The sequence below is a fragment of the Nothoprocta perdicaria genome, unplaced genomic scaffold (genome assembly GCF_003342845.1).
Source record: "Nothoprocta perdicaria isolate Ctin4 unplaced genomic scaffold, notPer1 scaffold_12, whole genome shotgun sequence".
NCBI classification, from domain to species: domain Eukaryota; kingdom Metazoa; phylum Chordata; class Aves; order Tinamiformes; family Tinamidae; genus Nothoprocta; species Nothoprocta perdicaria.
The window spans coordinates 1,426,556-1,449,213 of record NW_020454316.1 but is presented as its reverse complement, the minus strand read 5'-3'; the positions used below and the strand labels follow the sequence as shown (position 1 = coordinate 1,449,213).

General features: G+C 44.0%; 1 protein-coding gene across 1 annotated transcript; it reads left to right on the top strand.

Annotated features, from left to right (window-relative positions):
* Positions 1-7,245: 7,245 nt before the first annotated feature.
* LOC112960063 lies at positions 7,246-22,418 on the top strand. The gene is made up of 20 exons (XM_026054230.1): positions 7,246-7,264; positions 7,606-7,737; positions 8,278-8,407; positions 8,589-8,682; positions 9,434-9,584; positions 9,956-10,118; positions 10,572-10,697; positions 11,875-11,937; positions 13,152-13,274; positions 13,585-13,740; positions 14,694-14,747; positions 14,991-15,208; positions 15,690-15,766; positions 16,737-16,847; positions 17,203-17,289; positions 18,212-18,319; positions 18,540-18,661; positions 19,463-19,585; positions 20,583-20,625; positions 21,490-22,418. The coding sequence occupies exons 2-20, from the start codon at positions 7,632-7,634 to the stop codon at positions 21,565-21,567; spliced, it is 2,133 nt and encodes a 710-aa protein (XP_025910015.1). The 5' UTR covers positions 7,246-7,264; positions 7,606-7,631; the 3' UTR covers positions 21,568-22,418.
* Positions 22,419-22,658: the final 240 nt, after the last annotated feature.

Here is a 22,658-nt window from a genome sequence, read left to right as displayed (position 1 = left end):
GCTAAAACAGAAACCTCCCGCTGTCTCGCCCGCGATTTCCATGCTCTCTGGGAGCCCTTGCTTGGAGAAACAAGCCCTGGCCGCGCTCCCAGCCGTGGGCGGCGGGACTTGTGCACGGGGAAGTCTGCGATCCCGCGGGGTTCGTGGCGGCTTTCGGGCAGCTCTGGCCCCTCTCCGTCCTCGCTGCTACCACGTTCACAGGGTTCCTCCTTCCTGCTTTTCCCTCCTCTCCTGGGCTTCCCACTGCCACCCCCATCCCACTCCAAGTACATTGGGAATTTCACTGGAAAAGCTGCTTTTCCCTCTCCTCAGGGTTCAGCCGGCGGCTCCCTGCATCTTCCCCTCTCTTTTGGGGAGAAAACCTGCTTTTTGTGAGCCCTTTCTCCCAGGCCAACCCTGCCCTTTCTGCACCGCATTAATTTAAGATGCTGCGAAGTGCGAGGCGCGGGGGCCAGGGGGCCTGTCTGAAATTTGTTCAGAGCCTTGGCTGGATAAATCCCCGTGGAATTTAATTTAAACGAGCTGACACCAGCATGAATCATGCCAGCACCACCAGCTTTTGAACACTTCCTAACCACTGCCTGCAGAGAGCTGGCTCGCTCGAGCTAAAAGCCAAGACTAAAAGCATCTAAAACTGTCTAAGCCCTCTGGTGCGGCAGAAAACTTTTTATTATTATTATTATTATTTTTTTGCCCTGTCTTCTTCTTGGGGAGGTCACATCTGCTGGAGAGATTTGCTGGCCGCGCAGGGGGAGCGGGTGCCGCTTATCGGGGCTGGCTGGCCCGGCCGTGTCTCATCCGTCTGCAATCCGGGCAGATCACGGGGATTTAGCCAGGACAGACAGCAAGGAGAGAACGCAGCAGGTCTGGAGAAAGACAGTGAGATAGAGAGAACGGGAAAGAGGGAAGGAAATAGAGGCTTGGGGAAAGAGAAAAGCGACATAGAGGAGAAAATATTGTACTTAAAAACAGGCGCATGAATAGGTTCAATGAAGACTCCTCAATGTTACCAGAAGACAAAATCGGGCTGGTTTATAACAAAATGAAATCCATTAGGTAGCACGTCTGTTCCTGGGCTTTAGCTCAGAAGTGACATCTTTGAAGAGGCAGGAAAGTGGTGAGGAGCAAGCGTGAAGCATGTGAGATTGCCGAATTCAAAAGGATAAACATTATTTGATACCTTATTTATAGGGCACCACAGGGGAAAGGTAAAGGTTTCAGAAAAGAAAGAAGCACTTTAATTTTATCTGGAGATTTTCCAACAATAAAATCTAATCCATCATCCTCTCTGTGTGACTGCTCTTAATGAAAATTTAGAGGCTGTGACTGAAATTTAGAATTCACAGGGGATACTATTAGGAAGATGTCTAGCAGCTATGCAAAACCTGTTATATCATAGCCCCTGCCAAGGGCCGGGGGAAGAGGGGAGTGTGAAACGGACACGTTTTAATTTGGCAGCCCGGGCCTTCCCCTGCGGAGCGGGAGCCCTCGGAGCGCCGGCGCATCCAGCGGGATCGCGCCGGGAAGCAGCACCCAGGGAGCAGCTAAGCTTCAGCCAGGGCGGCTACGGAGGGGGCTCCCAAAGGGGCAGGATTTGGCCCATTTCCCGCTGCTTTCTGCCCAAATCACCCAGTGCAGCCCACCACGGCTCACCGCGGCGGAGCTCATCCCGTGCAAAGGGATCTATAGGCCATATAGGACCGAGAGCTCTCAAACTCATTTCATGCAAGCCAAGGAGCCCCAGCCAGTGCAGCTTATTTAACATATGTGCTGCCCAAGAGCCCTACGGCTGCACAAAGCTGCAGAGGCGACCTGGCCCCGCAGAGCGACCCCGCGGGCAGCACAGACCAGCTCTAATCATTCCCAATCCTCCGCACTTTATTTTTAATCAAAGCAGATCACTAGACTGTTTCCAATACTTCTTTTTTTTTTTTAACCAGAAAAAAAAAAAAAGGAGCTTCAATTATAGAGACAATAACGTTAAATTATATAAGGGCCTGGATGTACATCATGAATCAGTTTAATACTGAAGTCACTGCCAATTATTCAACTGATTCAAAATGAAACTCCATCACAGAATGTTAAATCACAGGATAAATCTGTCCTAGGAAGGGCTTTAGCAATCAAAAATCTCTCAAAGCAGAAAAAGCTTTCCTTAAAGCAGAGGGAAAAAAAAAAGGTTACCGCTTAAGCCAGACATTATATAGTAATGCCAGATGTTAAACAGTTGACTTAAATTATTGGCAACTGTCAAATGCAAGATACTAATACTACTGGTTTCAGAGCTATGCCACCAAGTTTGTAATCTGTGGAATGGGCTTAAATATTCCTTTAATTTTCTGCCTATGGATAACAGGCAATTTGGATTAGCTTCCGCAGAGTAATAACCTCCTAATTCTCAGCAGATGAGCACAAGCCTTCCACGACATCAAAAAAACCCAAGGCTGAGTTTAACGTGTAATGTTTAATGGCATGTGTTTTTAAATTCTGTGAGTCTGTTAGACCTGTGTAATTAAGGACAAGAGCTGGAAACCACTCTGCTTGCCTCGCAGGTAGGAGATGGGAGCTAGAAATTCCCATCCTCATAAATTCGGGACAAAATGAGGTAAAATGTGTCCCCATATTTGCACTGGGGGAAATGTCCTGCGAGTCCGAGCTGAGCACTGCAGCAAAACGCGGTTGCAAACCCCACACTGGATTTTGGGTTGCTTTGCTTTTGCTGCTTTTCTCCCCTTCTTCACTAAGAAGCTGCGGGCGCTTGCGAGCAGGGGCGGCAGGGAATGTCCTTTGGCACCAGCGGGAATGTCCTTGCCCGAAGGCAGGGATGGCCCTGGGAGCCCAGGGTCAAAACTCATCCTCCGGACCGCGAGCTTGGGGAAAATGTTGGCACAGGAAACCTTGCCACGGGGATGAAAGGTTGTCCTGCCTGTTCATATTACTCCACATGGGGTGAGTAAAACTGTCGGTCGGACTGAAGCGTCTGCTATACAAAAGGGAATAAAAACTCATTAAAGGTCTCAAAGAAAACCCTATTAAAATACCAAATATAAAACGGAGGAGACTCGATCGCCCTAGTGTTAGAGAAGTGGCAGCGTCTGAATGAACCCGACTTCTTTTTTTTCTCTTTTCCTGAAAGCAGAGGAAATGTGTTTTGTGGAAAGCCAGGCGGGATGAGGGGCAGGTAGAGTGTCAAACACACTGATAGTATTTCAGGGACTCGCTAGGAGCCTGCAATGCGCAGGGATTTGTGCCGCTCTCGGAGGGGAGGAGGGTGCGAGCAGATTGTTGAAGCCGTTCCAAGCCGCTCGGATCCATCTGGTCCTCCGTGCCGAGGTTGGGAGCATCTCCACGTCCCAGCCTCCCTCCCAGGGCCATCGGCCACGGTTTGTCCTGCTGCAGAGCCCAGCCTTTTTACAGCGTCTGAAATACCCTCCATCTGGATGACTGCTCCGTTCCCGCTTTATTTGGTCTCTGGAAAGGGAGGAAAGGATGAGGGAAGGAGCTAAATGGGCCGTTTTCCTCCAAGCACAAATAAAGGCACGTTGCTCTGTGAGCTGGACCCATGAAGCCTGGTCTGATAGGACCTGCACCCTGATGGGCTTTGAAACTGAGCTGAGCCAGGGTTGCCGTGGGGGTTTGCCCTCCCTCAGAGCCCTGGGAAGCCGGGCGGGAAAAAGGCCTCAGGAATATCTTATCCCGCCTGGATAGCCACCCACAGCCGCCTGGTCTCCTGTGTGGAGTCTCTGGTGTCCCATATGCACCGACACTACCCAGGCTTTTCCATTGTGGGGACACTTAGCATCTGTGTCCACACTCGAAGCCTTCTCACCAAGGTGGAACTCAGGGAAGACACAAACAGAGGGTTCCTTGTCACACACAGACCCGTGTCACGACACCCTCGGGGACTTGCTGCCTTCGGGGTTTCAACCTGCTGTCAGTTTGGTGGAACCGGCCCCAGAGCACAGTAACTACGAGGGGCTGCACAGGAAAGACGGCACTGCCACCACATAAATCATCCTTGTTCACGGCTGCAAACGAAAGCTTTCTGCGGCCGGGCAGACCCCAGGTAACACACGGCGCGTGTTCTCCTTGCTCTGCCACCACCTTCTTCCCCCTCGCAGCACAATGCGGCTCATACTTCAATATGAAGCATTATTCTCAACCCTTCCTCCCAGCTCCTGCTTTTTGGACACGTAGGATGGCATCCTCGTGCCACGGTGACAGTGGGACACGAGCAGCGTTATGATCAGGTACGTTACAGGCACCATCCGGTCAGGTTTGTTTCCTCGTGCAGAGCTGGTCCCACGTGGCAGACACCTCATCAGCCCCTTGCAATGTGCACGTCGAAGATGAAAGCAGGGGGGACCTGCAATCACCACGGAAAGTCTGCCCATAGCAGAGGCCACAAAGCTGCAAAGACACCCCAGGTAGCTAGAAAAGCCCACAGCCCTTTCCCCAAAAGCTCGGTTATGGGAATCCTTTTTTACAGTTTTAGCACCAAACATGGTTTTCTGGGCCGAACAAGCATCAATGCAGGGCTCCTGGACGGATCTGCGACACCTTGTTTGGGCTCAGCAGGCTGATGGATTAGCACTTGTCCGCGTGGAATTGTAGGTTTCAGTCCGCAGAGCCCCTTCCAGCCAATTGATCTATCCTGAGCCTTTCATCGGGTACAAACGGGCCTTTGACTTTCAACAGAATGAAGCAGCAGTAAATATAAATGGGACGTGAATATTTTCTCGAATGGACGTTTTAATGGTCTGTTCGCTCTGCAGCTCTGCTGCTGCGGTCACAGACACATTCCAGTTTTACTCAGGAGCGGGTGGCTGGGAGGCCGTCCCCGCGGCCCCTCGGCAGCGCGATCCCAGGGAGCCAAAGTCGCTGTTAGTGCCCAGCCTTGGCACAGGCTGCTCTTTGTCACAGCGGCTGGAAGCACCTGCATGGGGCCGGTGTGGGAACCGCTCCATGTGGAATAAACCACGAACATGGGTTTATTCCATGGGAATAAACCTGGGTTTATTCCATTCCATGGGAATAAACCAGGGCTCTGCAGAGCAGCCACACTGCCTTGGTCCAACACCCGACAACCACTTTAGCAAAGCACAGCACTGCCTATTTCTTTATTCTGAGCTTAATAAAAGCCTTCAATTAGACCCTGATGGGACTGAATACGGACCACGGTGACTGCTCTGAGTGACGCTGCCTCCTTGCTGAGACCGTGGCAATTCTCTGGATGCTCATCCTCATGTGGCGACTTCATGAGCTCGTGGATGGCCATGCGGAGCTGTGAGCTACATGGCCCCGGAGCGGGAGAGCAGGATCAATGCAAGGGGGAACAGTTTTCGGGATACAGACAAGGAAGGAGCCCATGGGGCCAGTCTTGCACCTCGAGCTCGGCTACATCTGGGCGTGAAAGCCACCATGGCACCACAGGGCCGAGCTCAGGCTACGCAAAACTCATCCAGCACACTTTACACCCACACCACTAAAAATAGGCGGCCGCCGCCAAGCCTTCATGTGGAAGGAGAGGAAACACCAGCCTCGCTGTGCGTTGGATGAGAAGCAGCCCTCAATCCTGGCCATATTTAGCCATAAGCTCATCACACAGGACTGCGGCATGAGAGCCGAGCTGCGGGAGAGTCACCCTGGCCACACGCCAGTGCTGCCTTTATTATTATTTCTCCCTGCTATCTCAAATACTTCATTTCAGCACCTAAATTGCTGCGCCGGGTTGCCCTCGGCTGCTAAAGTGCCGTCATGCTACAGAGGCAGCTCTGTGGAGGAAACGTCTGCACAAAAAGTGCTCCGTACAGCTGAAATCAGGCCACCTATTTAGGTGTCAAATGGAGATTTTTTCGCTGCAAGCTCAGAAACTTGAGACTTTTGGCCCAAATGTGTCGAAAGCTATGAAGACATTGAAGATTATTCATGGAATAAATATTCAATGCAGAGAGGGTTTTTTTAGCACATGAATATTTCGGGCAGCGCATGGCACAGCATGCGGCCACTTACAGGAAGAGGTGATCCTGTTTTAAGCGTTGTTTCGATAGTTTTTAGAAGTAACAATACACGAAATACATGTCATTTATTTTATGATTTAATGGCCATTTCTATTTAAAATACCTGCATGTTTTTCCCTGAACTATTAACAAATAATGAAAAAAAAAATCTTGAAATTAGCCCTCAAATTCCTCTCTACCAGATGCTGTAATACATTCACTTTGCCACTAATTTTTATGCACAAATATTACATTACACTTGCAGTACTGAACACTAGGAAAGTGTCCTTATTTTATCAGCGGCTCCTCTGCCCTGCTCTACCCCTGGGAAAAAAAAAAAAGCAAATTTTTTTTTGCAATAGTGATAGGACAAGCGGCACTTTTGCGTCCTGAGCTTCCCGTGCTCCGCAGTCTCCGTGTTTTTGGGCACTTTGGCTCTGCCTTCCCCTCACGGAGCTCTAGTACCATCTAGTGTTACGGGGCGAGCTCAAAACAGCCGAGCCTGTCCGTGCTCAGGGAGCCAAGGGAGGAATTTCAAGGAATTTCAGGGAGCCAAGGGAGGAATTTCAGGGAGCCTAAGGAGGAATTTTGAAGAATTTCAGGGAACTGAGGGAGGAATTTGCAGGTGATAATGGCAGGGAAGCACCACAGGAGCGGGCGGGCCGGGCCTGGCGCGGCCTTGGTGCCACTGGCAGCCAAGCAGCACCTTGGCCTTGAGGACATGGTTGGGGACGTGAAGGGTTGGCCCTGGCCACCAAGGCGCTGCAGGGGAGGCTGCAGGGCACAAGATGGCGGGGGACAAGGTGGTGGGGGACAAGATGGCGGGGGATGAGGTGGAAGGGCACAAGATGGCGGGGCACGAGGTGGCGGGGCACGAGGTGCTTTCACTGTCCTGACATGGCAGCCACCTTAGTCCTCCACCGAGCCCAACACGAAGGGGCCCTGTGGGGACATACTGCGCCCATTTCGCGCTGTTTCTAGCCCACACGGGCCCAGCGGAGGCGGCCGAACCGCTGCGCTCGTCGCCGGGCAGGACGTCGCCCCGCCGAGGCGCGAAGCGCGCGGCCTGCCCTCACCAAAGATGGCCGCCTGGGCCGCGGACGGGCGGGCCCAGGTCAGGGCGGAAGTAGCGCTGCCAGCCTCAGTGCGCCGGAGCGCTTCCGGGGGCGCCACCTCGGAAGGCGTTGCTAGTTCAAAGAGTGGCGGGGTTGGCGGCGGCGGCGGCCGGGAGCGCGCGGGGCCCGTTGTGGGGCCGGGGGCGCGCGGTGAGCGGTGGGAGCGGCTCCGGGGGCGGGGAAAGGGCTTGGGGGGAGCCGGGGGGGAGGTATGAGACGGGAGGGGGGTTGTGGGGCGCAGGGGGAGCCAGGGGGAGCCAGGGGGAGGTCGGTGTGGGGCAGAGAGGGGGCGCTGGGGGGTGCGTTGTGTGGCAGGGGGGAGCCAGGAGGCGGGAAGCGCGGCATATTCTGAGCTGCTGGCTCCCATGAGGGTTAAATGCATCTATCCCTAGGGCAGTTTATTCAACATAGATGGAAAATGTGGGTTTTCTCTTGAGGAAAGGACCTCTGTAACCGGGGAACATCTTTCTGCCCTGTTTGCTGCCGTGTAGGTCCCTTCCTTTGGAATTCCGTAAGCATGGGGCCGTCGAATGGAGATGAGAAGGAGGAGAGCGTAATCCTGATCAGCGATGATGAAGCCGAAAACACGCTTGGGAATTCTGTTGTGTTAGTAGATCCACGGGGTAAGTAAGCCCTGCACTTTTGCTGCCTGTGAGGTTTTGTAAAGAAATCTTTGAAATAAACTGAAGTAAAACCACGGAGGAGCTTGGGTTGGAAAAGACTTCGTTTCTGGTGCAGCCTGCGTTGTAAACAGTGCATTTGTCGTTATTTTCACAACCTAATCTTGAGGACTTAAAGTGGCAGAATACGGACAAAACCAAGCATACCTGTTCTCCCAAAGTCCATACAAAGCATTAATTTATATTTTATACCTTGAAATTTCTTCAACAGCAGCAACTATGCTAAAGAATTCTGCTGGATAGGTCCAAAAATATCGCTAAGCTATTGTTTTTAGATGATAATTGGATCTCTTTAAATTATCTATTGTGATAGATGGAGGATTTTATCTCGGGTCAATATTTTTTATTGTCATCATATGAAAGATTCCTAACAAGATTTCTGCCTTGAAGCATTTCAGAGATAAACCTCAATAGTTAATTTTACTTGTGATGAAGCTGTTGTTGTTTTCTTCTGATTTATACTGTGTGTTTTCTTTTCTACAGAGAAGACCGTGGTGGAAGAGGAGAAATCTGGCGAGGTTGTGGATGAAGAATGTGAACTAATGGTTACTTTCTGTAAACAAGCCAAAGTTATGCCTCATGCAAGATACGACTGTACAGTGCATCCATTTGAGTATGTTCAAGGGTGGGGAAAGGAACATGGGAGGGAGGCTTCCACATTTAATCTTTCTTGCAGGAAATCCTGTTAGGATTTTAAGAGCTGAAAGCAGAAGTCGAGGTGGATAAATACGTAGCCTGTTCTGTAAATAGTTTTGGTTTTCAAACAAATAATGTTTTGTTTTTCAACTCTGTAGGCGAATGGAATGTGATACGTGTTCACCACTTGGAAAAAATGCTGATATTTGTAATGAGTGTTACTGCTACATTTGTGATAAGCTAGCTTCTGAGGTAAGGAAAAGCTTTGGGGAAGAAATACAAAACTTAGATTAAACTGAATTTGTCAACAGTCTTTGGAAGAAATCATTCTTATGCACACTTAAAAGAGTAGATATTGTATTCGGCTTTGATGAACTTAACAGTTCCATTCAAATTTTGATATCTCTCTGTTTCACAGTACTTTAGTCAATTTAGTCAATGTCTGAGGTTATTTCTAGTAATCTTGTAAGTTGCTGGAACAGATCTTTGATATAAACCAATAGAGCTCCTGTTTGAGGAACACTGTATATTTTGCAGACTTAGTAATCTGAGTTTTAGTAATCTGTTTTCTTTTCCCAGCAATAGCTAAGGGTGAAACTTGTAGATATTTTTCTACCCTTATGAGAATAAGTTGAGGGGGGTAGTTGTTGGGGTTTTTTTGTTTGTTTTGTTTTTTAAGAGTTAAGAAGTTTTGAACTGTGAAAGATGTTGGTGGGAGCACCCAAAAGCAGTATTCTTTTGCAGCCCACAGCTGGGGAGGATGCCATCCCTGAGTGTCCACATAAAATATTTGAGGGAAAATGAGTTTTGTTGGTTTTTTACCTTTCAAGCCATGTTGTCCAAGTACTGACCTTCTGCCCTGGCTGTCAGAATACCTCACTGTCTTTGCCTAGACGTGTAAAAGATTAAGTGAATGTATAGACCTTCATTCAGAGAGGAACTACCTCATGGTTTGCTCAACTGGAATAAACACTTTTCCTGTCTTTTGCTGTTTGTGAAATAGTGCCAGAACTGGACGACCCCTTCCCTGTGTCATTGCAATGCACATAACAAAAGCAAGTTCTGGAAGGACCAGCGAGATTTTGCCTTGGCCGGTGTTCTTGTAATGTTCAATTTGGAGCTCACAGACATAGACGCAGACCTCCAGCGCGGTGGTAAGTGCTATGCTCTTATATTGTCCTGAAGACCCGTGACCCAACAGCTGCTCAGTCTGTGGCTTGATGCTCTACAAGAAGGAATTGTTTGGTTCACAGCCCTCTTAGCCAAGGTTTGGTGATTATTCGGGTAGCAGATTGTTCTTGCTGTTTTTTTCCTGAGCCATACACAAAACACAAATCTGCAGTTCCAGTCATGCATTTTCCTCCTCCAGGAAGGAGCAACCGCGTTTGCCTGGCTAATAAGATTGGACACAAGTAACTTGCAAAATATTTTATACAGGATGTGTGTGAATGATCATCTGTCCCTTTGTGATTTGAAGAAAACTTCTGCACTAATTGCTTTGCATCTTCTCTGCCCACTTTTTTAGGAAGTCTTCTAATAAAATTTATCCAAGAACTTTCTGTGGAGTATAATAAGTATTTGACTGGAGAAAGAATGCCCCCCAAACAACACGAATGCTTTTGTTTTCCAAAACTGCCACCTGGGCAATGCAGTATCTGCAAATCTCGCCATATGGAGGTTGTATACAAGTAAGTGATGACAGAAATCAGTACTCAGCTCTTAGCAATGCGTATTGGTCAGTGCGGGTTTGCATTCCTTTAATCAAGTAATAATTGGAATCATAGCAATCTGCCGTATCAGAAACATGACTGAGACGATTCAGGCGGTGAACAGTTAGATTGCACTTGGATGTAGTTTAAGCAATCTCTTAAATATTCAAATACATCTCTTCTTGCTAATATTCCTCGTTATAGGTTAGGGGGGGAAGTATGACACTCAAGTCCATGTTTTCACTACTCTTAGTACTGCATTCCTCTTTTAGTCCAATGTGTGCCTTCAGAAAACTTAAAAGAGAACTTATGCTCACTGTTTTCTGGATTTTTTTTTCAAAGGAAAGATGAGTCAACTTGCTTTCAAACTACAGAACTGTCATGATTGCCACTTGTTTACAAAGCGTGTCATGGAGTGCTTATCTTTCCTAGGTATTCTGGAGTTTTTGCACTGGTAACGAGGTTTTTGAATCAGGCAGAAAGAGAAAATCCTAAAGCTGCTGCTGTCATGTTTCTGGGAGCAGCTAAAGAGATAGCACTTCATAAAGACCCTGCTTTGTAAGTATCCAGTTCCACAGCTCATGTGTAATCCTCATTTGCTTCCCAAGGGAATAAGCAAGAATGCTGGGTTTTCCTTTATTAAGGGAAAGGACGCTGCAAAGGTCACAGCCCTGGTGGCAGCACAATGGGAGGAAGAGGAGTATTGGTTACAAGGAGGGTTTGGGGGAAAAGCAAAGGGCAAAGGCTGGATGTAAGAGGAGGAGAGATGATGTCAGGGGAGGGGAGGGGACAGAGAAGAGGACAGCAAGTGGTAGCAGGTGGGAATTGACTTCACAGGAGAACATATAGCGTGGGAGGAGCTTTCCTGAGATGATCACAGGCAGGCTGCATTGCACAGAAAACCATTGCTCCTGAATTTTAGAAAGCGAGAATGTGCTGTTCCTCAGCCTGTGGGTGTTAGAGCCCTCCTGTAAACTTACAGGAAGTTGGCCTGTTTCAATAGGAGGGCACAATCCTTATTGAAAGTTTCTTTTTTTGAATATAGTTTAGGTATTTCAGTCTTTGCTACTTGTTGACATCGTGTGTGTGCTGTGATGCACGTGAATGCTTCGTGTTGGTTTACTGCCTACCCTGAGCAAGGTCCCAGAACTTTCCTTTTCAAATCTAAATATTTGGGGGGTTAAATTCAAGGGTATCTACAAAATAAATATTTCTGACCTGTTAAATCAGTCCAGACCACAACTGCTTCTCTGCAATTCTATTTCTGGGGAACTGTCAGGATTTGGAAGGAACAGGCTGGATGTGTTGCTCGAGTAAGTCTCTCCAGATGCACTTTTCTGAGTCCAAGGGCATTTGCTCTAGTCAGCTGGGACATGGTTGGAGCCGCGTGCGGGGTGCTGGCATGCCCCTCTTTGGCCCCCATACAAAGAAGTGCACGTGTTCATCCAACGAAGCAGGTTAGGTGGGTAGGTGCTGCTGTACTGTGCTTGTGGCTATGGGCTTGATATTCTTGGTAGTTCTACTCGTAAAACAAATAGTGTTAATTCTAGAATATAAGATGTGTTTTACAATTTGTGGTTTTTTCAAAGCTGTTTGGAATCATTTTTAGTGCTTTGTAAGCTGCCAATACTTCTTAAAGTGTTTTTCTAAGCAGTTGAGTGTAAAGAAGGAAGAAAGATAAGGAGATAAGAATTAAATAGTATATTTTTTGTGTGTGTTAAATTTATGTTCTTAGGAACTGGCAGAACCTTGGTCAGACTGCTTCACTAAAGATTGCTGTTCCTTGTCTGCTGCAAAGGTGAGACTTGTCCTCTCATGTGAGGTGTCAAAGGGGAGCCTTGGTGGCTACACACGTTCTGCTATGGAAATTGTACAAAATGCCATTAAAACAACTCCTCTCCAAACGCATAAAGAAAAAAAAAAAGTGAATGCTTTAACTGTTAAAAGCCAAAAGGAAACTTGCACAGCTCCAGAGCAAGAGGACCCTGCTGCCTGGGGGTAGACTGCAGGTGGGTAGGGACAGGCAGAAGAATACAGAGAAAGGAAAGTTTGCACCAATCAACCTCCCAGGTAGCAACCTTAGCAGGTGGTGGTGCTTTACAATCATGCCCTCCAAACCAGAATTTTTAGTAGTTCTTTTGAATATAAGTCCATTTTTTTTCTGAAGGACAAGTGCAGCATCTGTCTTGTTTAACCCCAGGTAGACATTCAGACTCTTGAATCACGTCTAAACTGTAGCCTAGAAGTGTTTTTTCAGGCCAGACCAGAAGATGGTGTCAGACAGCTACTTGCAGTTATTAAACTTAAGGATATAGAGTCTGTTTAGAGCCCAAACATCAGCCTTACTTAGTCCTCCACAAGGGGGAAGTAGTCAGGGATGTAGCATAGTAAAGTTCCCCCCAGAGGCCAGTGAATGAGGACATCCAGCACACAGGATTTAATTCATTTCTCATTTTAGCTTTATACTTCACCTTTAACCTGAAACTCGCTTGCAACAGAAGATTAATGAAATAAGAATTAACTTTTTTTTAGGAGCCCTCAAAAACAATTATATATCCCACCTCCTATTTGAACTAATGATAGGTACAACCTAAATCCTATATCAGTTTTCATTTTAACTGTGACTACTTGTGAGTTTATTAATTTCTTCTTTTAAAAGAACAGAGAAGACAGGTTATGTAACTAGCTCATCGGATGCTGCTGCAGTAGTTTCTCACGTGCACTCAGTTGGATCTTTGTCTTAAAGTGCAAGAACGAAGAGTCTCAATTTCATTGGTGTTTAAAAAAAAATCCTATTGTTTGTGAATTTAAAATTAGTTCTAAAATGTCCGCCTGAAATATAAGATATTAAAATAATCCTATGGTCTGATTTTCCTTGTGTTTGGGGGGGGAGGGGGAAACAAAAAACAAACAAACAAAGAAACACCATGAGTCTCATAAATGATTCATCTGCTTTTAAAAGATTTTGACCAAATTTCTCAAAGATCTAACTTTTTTCTTTCCAAAACACAGGATCACAACGCAACTGCAAAGGATGCTGGTGTTATGCGACTTCCCCAAAAGCTTGTATGAAAAGTTTGTTAACTTTTTTCAGTCCATATCACTGCCGTGTCACTGTTTTGGCTTCTCAAATAGGTATGTTCTTTTTAGAATATGTTTTTATACAGTTGCCTGACTTGAATACAACAGTAGAGAAAAGTTCTGGTACTAGAGATCCATATTTTGTTATAGGAAGATTTTATTTTCCGTTTTCTACCTGACTTGTTTTTACCGTAATGGAAAATTGCTGTTTAATGTCTTGGCTAAGCTGTTGTCCATACAACTGTTCTTCAGAAGTGAACTCTCAGGTTCAAAGCACTTTATTAGAAAAATAATCATATTACTTAAAGAAAATAAATCAGAGTACCAATGAAGTGCATTAAGAATTGTTTTTGTTTTCTTCCAGCTTAAATGTTGTACCATGGGACCATGGATTACTGACCACTGTTTTAAAAGGCCAGAACATTACTGGTCAAAGAACACAGAAAGGAAGAAAAGTATTTCTGTGGGAAACACTCCCTGTTATACAGGCTCGAGTGGAGAAATTGATAGACAAAACAAAGTAAGATGGGTTTGGTCTTGTTTTGGATCTTTCATTACATAAGATCAAATTTTATAGTTTGCATAGTAGTGACTGCAGTGCAGTGTTCCAGTTCTGCAAAAGTTAGACCTTATAGGGAAACATAAAAGTGAAGACATTCGAAGCTTCTCATAACTAATACGTGTTATAAACAAGTCTAGGAGTTTTTGTTTGTTTTTTTAATATTTCCCAATCAGAAACAAGACAATATTTTGTTCCCATAGCCTCAGTAGTTCTTAGATGTTGACATATAAAGCAAATCTTCTTGCTCAAAGTCTGACTAGGTGGGAGATAGTAAAAGGCATACACTGGTCTCTGGCTCTTTAAGTGTGACTAAAAGCCATTTAATTAAATAGAAGGGCAACCTCATTTTGAATTTTGCCAGAATACATAGCTTATCAGAGCTATATAAACCAGTATTGAGACAGCAGAGAGAAGTCTCACCTGATCAGTTTGCTACCTTGGCAATCGCTGGAGGCTTTTCCCCGGGGAACTTTGTTTCAGCGGCTAAATTCCACAATTTTCTTTAAAATAACCCCAAGCGAAAAGAATGTGCAAGAAAATAGTATGTAAGTGTCCTTTAAATGATTATGGTTTCTTGCTGCTTTGTGATAGAGACATATCAAGTTGAGGCTTCATTCAGGTCATCTTCACTTAAGCTATTGTAAAAGTAGTTGTGTTTGAATGAAGTATGAAACAATTTGTGGTGATAAGCCAGAAATTTGTCCTGTTCTTGGGTTTATCAGAAAATCACACAGAGGCAGTGTGAATTTACAATACTTGCATTTTGTATTTGCAGCCAACTGTCTTTTTCCTTATTAGTGCTGCTATATCTTCCCTGTGGGAAGAGCTTCTGTTTGTTTTACTAATTGTAATAAATATTGAGTTCATCTGTGCACAGCTTAATGCTTCCTTTCTGTCTGCTTCCCCCCCAGCTACAAAGAAGTCGTTCGCTACCTGAGGGCAGTGAAATGCAATGATAGCCAAGGGTGAGTGGCTTTTTTTAATAATTTGCTTTCAGATTATGTCCTAGTCTTTGTTTTTGCCTGCAGTTGAATGTCAGAATGAAAAGCAGCAAGGTATTGCTTGTTACTTGCTCACAGAAAGTAGTATTGCCTCGCAAACACCTTCTGCCTTATCAGATGTGGTTTCTCTAGTTGTTAAGCTGGATGCTAGGTATGGTAAAACTTCTGTGCTAACAAAAATCAAATGATTATTTTTCTTCCTTCCAGGTTAAGAGACCTTAGAGATAAAATCCCGTTCTACTTGTGTAAAACTGGGGACTTCCTCGATGCTGCACATTCCCTGCTGTTCCCGGTCAACAGCCTCGCGTGCTGCACTGCGTGCCGGATAACGCCGCTGCAATTCGAAATCTACCTGAAGATGTTCAGAACAGGCAGCGTCCCCAGCGGGAAGGATTTTCAAGACTCTGGGTCCTGGGTTACGATTGGCGAGTACAGCCCTTTGCTTTCATACATTTAGTGCCTTCCTTAACTGCAGCTTTTGCTTTCTTACTGAATTTAGTTTCATTCTAAAGGACTCTGAATTCAGCAATAAATTTGCCCACAAGGTGTGTTCTGGAGTAAAAGATTTATTTTGGAGAAGCTGTCCAGTTACTAGAATAATTGTTAGAAGTGTGAGAGTGACAGTGTTTACCACACTGTACCATGATATGGTAAACACAATGAAGATTTTATTCTGGGTCATCTGCTGTTATCACTTAGACTAAAATGTTTTTAGTCCTTTCTGAAGCTTTCTGGAGTAACATTTTGCAGGTGATGTAGGCTCTGTATAGAAACGCTGCAGACATATACACTTTTCATTTTTGTTAGAGTTGTGTTCAAGTATAATCTGTAATAAAGTAGTATATCTTGTTTTTATTTATAAACTGTAATTATCTGGGAATATGACATGTTTGTTTTTTCTTGCAGGGCCTCCTTTAAAAGATGGTGTTCTGATTAGGCAGGCACTCAAACTGCTTTACAGCAATCTCTTGCTATACAGAAATGTGAGTTTGTATTAGAATTGTTTCTGTGGCCTGCTGACCGTTTCTGTACATGTCTGCTTGGTCCAAACACATTATTTCTCCAACAGAGAATTTGCTGTCAGGAAGGATGCTTTTTACATAGGTCACACTTTCCTGAAACTTTTTTTCTGCTCATAGGTGTGTTTGATGGTGTCGGTGCTTTTTCTTTGTTTTCCCTTGTTTGAGAGGGAGAAAAACAAACAAAATTTAATTTTTTTTTTTACCAAATGTCATCTGAATGGTCCTGTTTCCCTAGCTGTACACCTTGTAGTTCATGGCTCCTCGCTCCAGGTGCTATGATGTACTTACCACAAAGCAGATACAGCTCTCGAGTTGTGGAAATTGTCCACTGACTCAGCTGGAGTCTCCCTGATAAAACTTTGACAAATGTTACATTTCTGTAGTCATTGCAAGATACCCAGTTTATTGGCATGTTGTAGTAATGATGTGACCGTAACCAAAAGCACTACACATTTATTGAGTGATTTATTTTTACTCCTATGCTATGCAGCTATTTTAGGCAGTTCATCTGAAGATGTGCATGATTTGATGCTTATTGGTGGGGCTGTAATTACACCAGCTACAGCTCTGTTCTTGAGTCATAGAATAGAAGCACAGCAGGTGAGGAAAGCACTGCTTTTGCCTGCAGATAAGACAAAGTGGTTGGGATGTTTTGCCCCTTCCAGAATTTGAGAAGGGGAAGCCCCAAGAATTACTGTGCAGTCTGAGCATAAACAAGTAACGTGCTTCCACTACAGGGGGAATTGGAGAAGACACTTTTCCTCAGTTTAAGGAAAGTAAAAACCTAGCTCTTCTGAAAATAGTGGATGTGTGTCAGCTTGTCCAAAGGTTCTGGTTTATGTATGTTTTTTATTTGGATAATTTGTTTACCTAGTTCCATCTAGTTGGCCAAAAGGCTGATGTGTCTTTATAAAGTTCTGCTGTATTTCAGCCCAAATGCTGGAGTTCTCTCATCATGGTTTTGGGCAGTAGTTGTTTGCTGGGAAAAAACGGATACCTACATCCCATGTCACTGAAGGAGCCACCACTTGAATTCCAAGAGGTAACTGAAAAAGATACCATAAGCTGGAAGCATTTCTTGGCCTCACTTTATAAACTCTATTTGGTACAAATCTAATCCTTGCATGCAAAATGTTGTTTGACTTGTGTCAGTTATTCTGACTCTGCAAATCCTCTATTGCAGCAACTGTCCTCACACAAGATATGCTGCAAGCATGCAGTAAAACCCATGCTTAAATTCTAGTGAAAACTGTTCAGCTTGGCTCATTTTGCCTTGAGCCTTAAGCTGCGATGCTTGGGGGAAAATTTTAATATTTTGCAGAATTGTCGTGACCAGTGTTTATATGCAGAATATCTGGGCCACCTTCTCTTCTTGTGACTCGTTACTATTTTTGCAGGAGGTGCTGGCTGCCAGTAGTGGTCTTCTGGATGAACTGAAGGCAAAAGTTAATATTTCTTTACCATCTGCCATTTTCTCTCCTCAGGTAACTCTGCACATAGTAATAAGATAATTAACCTATTTTTTTATTACATTTTCAAGAAATTGCCATATTGCAAACAGTTGGAGTTTTTGTGACAAACTTTTAAGAGTAAACTTGAAGGTTTCTGGCAAGTGGCATAAGGCTGTTCTTAACACAGTCTGAAGGTTAGACAAAATATGTGAAAGTGAACAGCCTATAGTCTGGTCTGACACTACCTTCAACCCAGCAGAAGGCTTAATCCCCAGCTGTCCAAATTTATACATTTATAAAATGCAGCATTTACAGTTCTCAATCCTTTATTTGCATCTCAGCTTGAGTCGTCTTGAGCTGTTTAATTCATGTTCAAGGTCTTTTGAGACTTGCAGTGTTGTTTGTCTCAACATATATCTGTGACTGTCAGAATAACATGGAATTTCCAAGCTTTTTTGAAAGATGTTTTAACTGTAGTGGAGTATATCTAAAGATGTTTTGAAAGGTTTATTAAATATAGTCAGAATGTTTTCTAATTTGAAATGTGCAAGTTGCAATGGTTTGGAAAAGCACGATGGAGAGTTGTTGGTTTGGAGTGGAGATGATGCCGTCACTTACCTTGCTTGACTTGCTATTTTCTTTGAGGAAATTGCATTTAACTTAGTCTGCACCTGCATGACTCCCATCCAGAAGTTTCCTTTTCCACTTAATTGTTCTGCTTTACTGAAGCAGAGGTGTGAAACATCAAGTTTTTATGAGGACTTGGAGAGAATTGAGTAAAAGATGCTATGTAAATGAAGAACTCTGTCTGTTTTCCTATTTTTGGTCTTTCAAAGAGTATTCTGCATGCTGTGATTGACATTCTGACTGGAATGATAGTTATATTCTGATGATGTGATTACATACAGTGGACAAATAGTGGGAAACTGGGGTTTATTGATGTTTCCTCCTGTAGTTGCACCGTGAGGCTTGCCTTATCCTTGCAGTGCGGGCAGTACAGCAGATGGTTTTCTGTGAGCTTCCATACTTGACTTCCTTCCTAGAGATTGCCCTGGCATTTGGGGTAAGTCTTAGATATTGAGTTCTATTTAACAGATAAAGCAAGTGACACTTAATCCACCTAATATCGCTTGCTGGTTTTAGGTACGTTTAATTCTTTCTTTAAGCTTTGCAGACAGTTCTGTTTGTTCATGGGTTTTTTTTGTTTGTTTCTTTTTTCTTAAAAAATTACTGTTGCAGAGGTTAAATCATAGGTTTGTTTTTTAAAATTTGTCCCTTTCTAGAATAACTTTTGGGGTCTGAGACTATTATTAGACCATCTTTCCTATGAAGAACATCTCCTCCATGGCATTGTCAACTTGATATTGCGAGATCTGAATTCTCGAAAAGCAACGATGCTGAAACTGTGAGTGAGCATTTGCTACCTGAAGTCTGGCTGCGTGTTTGTGGAAACACTGGGAGTGGTCCCACAGCAGTAATGTTTAGCACAGCTATAATCTGTAAGCCCTGAAAGTGGCCAGCTTCATGCTTTGGAAGAGCCAAGAGCTCGTGGTTCTGGTTATTCCTACCAGACCTACGGAGCATAAAGAGAATCCAGCGTGACAAAACAAAGCCCATTAAGGTCATGCTTCTCAAAGCTTACAGGTCGGTGTATATGCAACATAGAGCTGTGGATATTGTTCGTGCAGGATGTTGTGGGTACTATTGTTCACAGCTAAAACTATAAACACTTTACAGATTGAAAAGCAATTAGAAAAAATGTGGAGGATTATCAGGTAGGGCAAGCATGGAAACAGCGCTCCTGATGCAAAGATTGGGCCTTGAGCTGTGAACCATTGAAGATGGGGAGAGCATCCCCAGAAGAGACCAGATTACTGAGATCTGTATGAGGTAATGCTGTTCTCCAGCAGCTGTCCTCCTTTAAACAAAAGGTGTCCAGGGTGTCCCCTGCTATGTGTCTGGCTTGCAGAAGGCCAAGACGAGCACCGTGCTTGTTGCAAGAGGCACGATACTGGGCTAGGGAGCCACTGAGCTGACCTGATACAGCTGCTCATGTAACAAGAAACCTGAACGTGTATGTCCTGTTCTAATCTCATTTTGAAGAATCTGTTCTCAGTCATCACCAGTGACAGGATTGAGTGAAATGGATCTGTGTATTTTTTTTCTTATATTCATTATAGCTTTTCTTGTGTTTTATGTTTATTAGGTGGCAAAACCTTGGTCCTCAGTATGTGGGTGAATTCCTGTGCTTGTTCCTGACTTGCAGGCATAAGAAAATGCAATCCATTGGCCTGTTTGCTCTGAGTATTATAACAGAGAACCTGCACATGTAAGTATGAAACTCTGCGTGTGTGTGTGTGTATATATATGTGTGTGTGTGTGTGTAAAAAAAGTATTAACTGTGCTGATACTTTGCATTGTAATAATGCTGATATTTTTCTTTTGGCTAACACCATTTTAACTAGTAATTCCTTCTTGCTTGCATACATCCTTATTGTTGATAATTGTTGATAATAAAGGTGATGAGCACCATCATTCTCTTTTTTTAATAGAAGAGAAATCACCTACTCTAGGGAAAAAGAAAAAAGAGTACTGGGGGAAAAATAGCTCAGAAAGAGCAGAAATACCACATCTGGGTTACAAATCTCAGCGCAGTTTTTACCTTTGAGACTGCTATTTGTTAGTTTGTTCTTTGGTTTCCTGTGTCCTGCAGTAAAGCACAGGCTTTAGAGTGATCGACTTTGATGTATTGACATAGTAGTTTTAAAATCAAATGACTCCACAGTCATATACGGGAAGGCAGAGGGATTGCTGGCTCCAGCACTTTGAATTCACATGTGTAGCAGCTGGCAGCAGAGTCGTGTTGAGAATTCACTTCCTGTAACTCTTAACTTTTACACATCCTTGATTTTCAGCTAACAGATTTTGTAGAAATGTTTGTGTTTTCTCCCTTCTCCCTGAACTTCTCCCTGTAGTTGAGAAAATAGCTGATTTCAGTTATATGAGCTTGGTTACACTGAAGAAATTTACAGATCTAATAACTGTCTCTTTTTGGCTCAAATAGTAAAAGATTAGAAGCATCATTTTTTGTGAGATTTCGCAGTATACTCTGTCAGAGGTCCAAGATCCCATGAAATCCTTTTTATTGTAGTCTAACTATATCTTCTTTAAATCTGGTGCTGAAATCATCTCTACTTGAACTTTGGAGCAAATTGTTGAATTAGTCTTCAGGTGAAGTATTGGGGATGGAAAACATGGGGAGTAGCTGAAACTGGACACTTCTCTCCCTATGAAACAATGGATTAAGAATCTACATCTGTTTTTAGGTGTCCGTGGGCAAAGCACCTTTGCACCTTTTTTCACAATGCAGTAAGTATCTCTATTTTAGAATTAACAACAAAGCATGAGGGACAGACTTTAGCATTTGAAAGGCAAATATGTTCTGTCCTTTGCTTGCGGTGACTTAAGCAAGACAATTGGCCTAAGAGGTATATATGGAGAAGCTAGAATGAGAAACCTAAAGTGATCAAGTATTCTAACGTCTGTAGGTTACAGACAACAACACTAACAATAACAACACAACTAACAACAACAAAATTGTACTTAGCAGATGTGCAGGTTGATGAGGAGTTGGTTTTGAGGGCTTGTCTGTTTGTATAGCTGTGTGTCCTAGCTGGATTTTGGGATGATCACAGAAACAGAATTGCTGTGCACTCTGGCCGTGTCAGATTGTGACTTTACCCTTCCTACCAACATAAAAGGGGTTTGAGCAGTTCCTGGGTATTTCCAGGAATGGAGCATTTCGCTGTGGTTTTCTCCACATCGCAGGTATTTGGCACAGCAGCCTAGACACCCTTTTTGTCCCTAGGAGCTCATCGGTTGCCTATCTAGACAGCCCCTTGAACCCAGCAGGCTGAGAAAGAACTTACCATGTGCTGAACTGCTGAGCACATCTTTTAATTAGTTTGGATTTTTAAAGAAGGTATCTTTAGTTCATCTAGTTTATTGCCTCTCTTGGGAGGAATCATCATAGGGAGAGCCTTCAGAAGATGAATTCTCCTGTAGTTAGAAACATTGAAAGTCAGGCAGAGTTTGAAGGGGAATAAGCTTGGCTTTTGTTATAACCACATCCCACAAGTAGGTTTGCTGAAAGAAATGTCTGAGCCTAAATTCCTTTATATAAAAATGACAAGTTATTGAAGTGTATTAATCATTTTTTTTTTCCTTGGACAGGGATTAAGACACCTGCCTCTTGGCACCACAGCTCACCATGAAGTCTCCAAGTTCATAAACATTTTGGAAAAAATGTAATTTAGCAAAATTCTTAAGGACTTCCAGTTTGTCTTAATCTAAATATCTTCCTAGATCCCCTTGTGTTTTGCCTGGGTTGTCATCTGTTCCTTGGAATACATTCAGCTGAAGAATTGACTTCAAAACTAAAATCCTCAGTTTAGGTGAAGAGTGGCTGTATTGCAGCAAACATATTGCTGAAATTTCTTTCAGATCCAGGTATTATGCAGTTGTTTAAGAGTTAGAGGTCATAAATCTAAGCAAACGGAGTGTGCAGCCAGGTGCTTTTTGGGAGGGCGGAGCAGGGACACGTGGAAGCAGCACAGCTCCCTGCGGCTGCCCTGTTGCCCAGATGGGGTCCTGGGCAAGCTCTGCAGCAGAGCAGCTGCTGAGGAACTACATGTTTCCTGAGTACTGGAGACAGCAACAGCGTGTGTTGAAAGGCTGTTTGTGACCCTTCCTTTATTGGATATATAATTATAAAATACAGTTGACTCAAGTGGCATCTTTTTGTTGTTGGGTGTGATTTTTTTTTTTAACCTGAATAAATCAGATTCAGAAAGGCCTAATGCAGTAAATAGCTTGCTTTGTACATAGAAAATCTGCTTTTCTGAGGTTATTCAACTGCGAGGTTTCTTTTGCTGCAGTGCTACAGCAGGTGACAGGCTGGTGTTGATGCCCGTTTGGGTTGTTGACCATCATAAGGATTCAACAGATGATTTTTAAGCTGTGGATTTGGAAATAGAGATATGTTTGTAGCCTGATTATGTTCTTTAGTTCTACTGTGATTCCTGTCTGCATTGTTCAGATTGGGAGGGAAAAAATACTAATATGTGATGTACCTATTTTGCACACTTCAGGCTTGCAGTGGCTTTTGCAAGTTCTTTATCCCAAATCAGCTAAATTATTCAAGTTTTCTATAAAAGTGTAGGTGTATCCAAAACAATGAGGTTCTGAATAAAACCTTTGTAGATAATCTGTTATCCCTGTGTTTCTGTACATCCCGTCTTGTTATTGTGAGCTTGGACAATCAGTTTGTGCTATAGATGTGTGGTGTGTGTGGGAACCTGGCTTGCTCTGCTGTTGTTTAGCACTTGATTATTTTTTGTAGA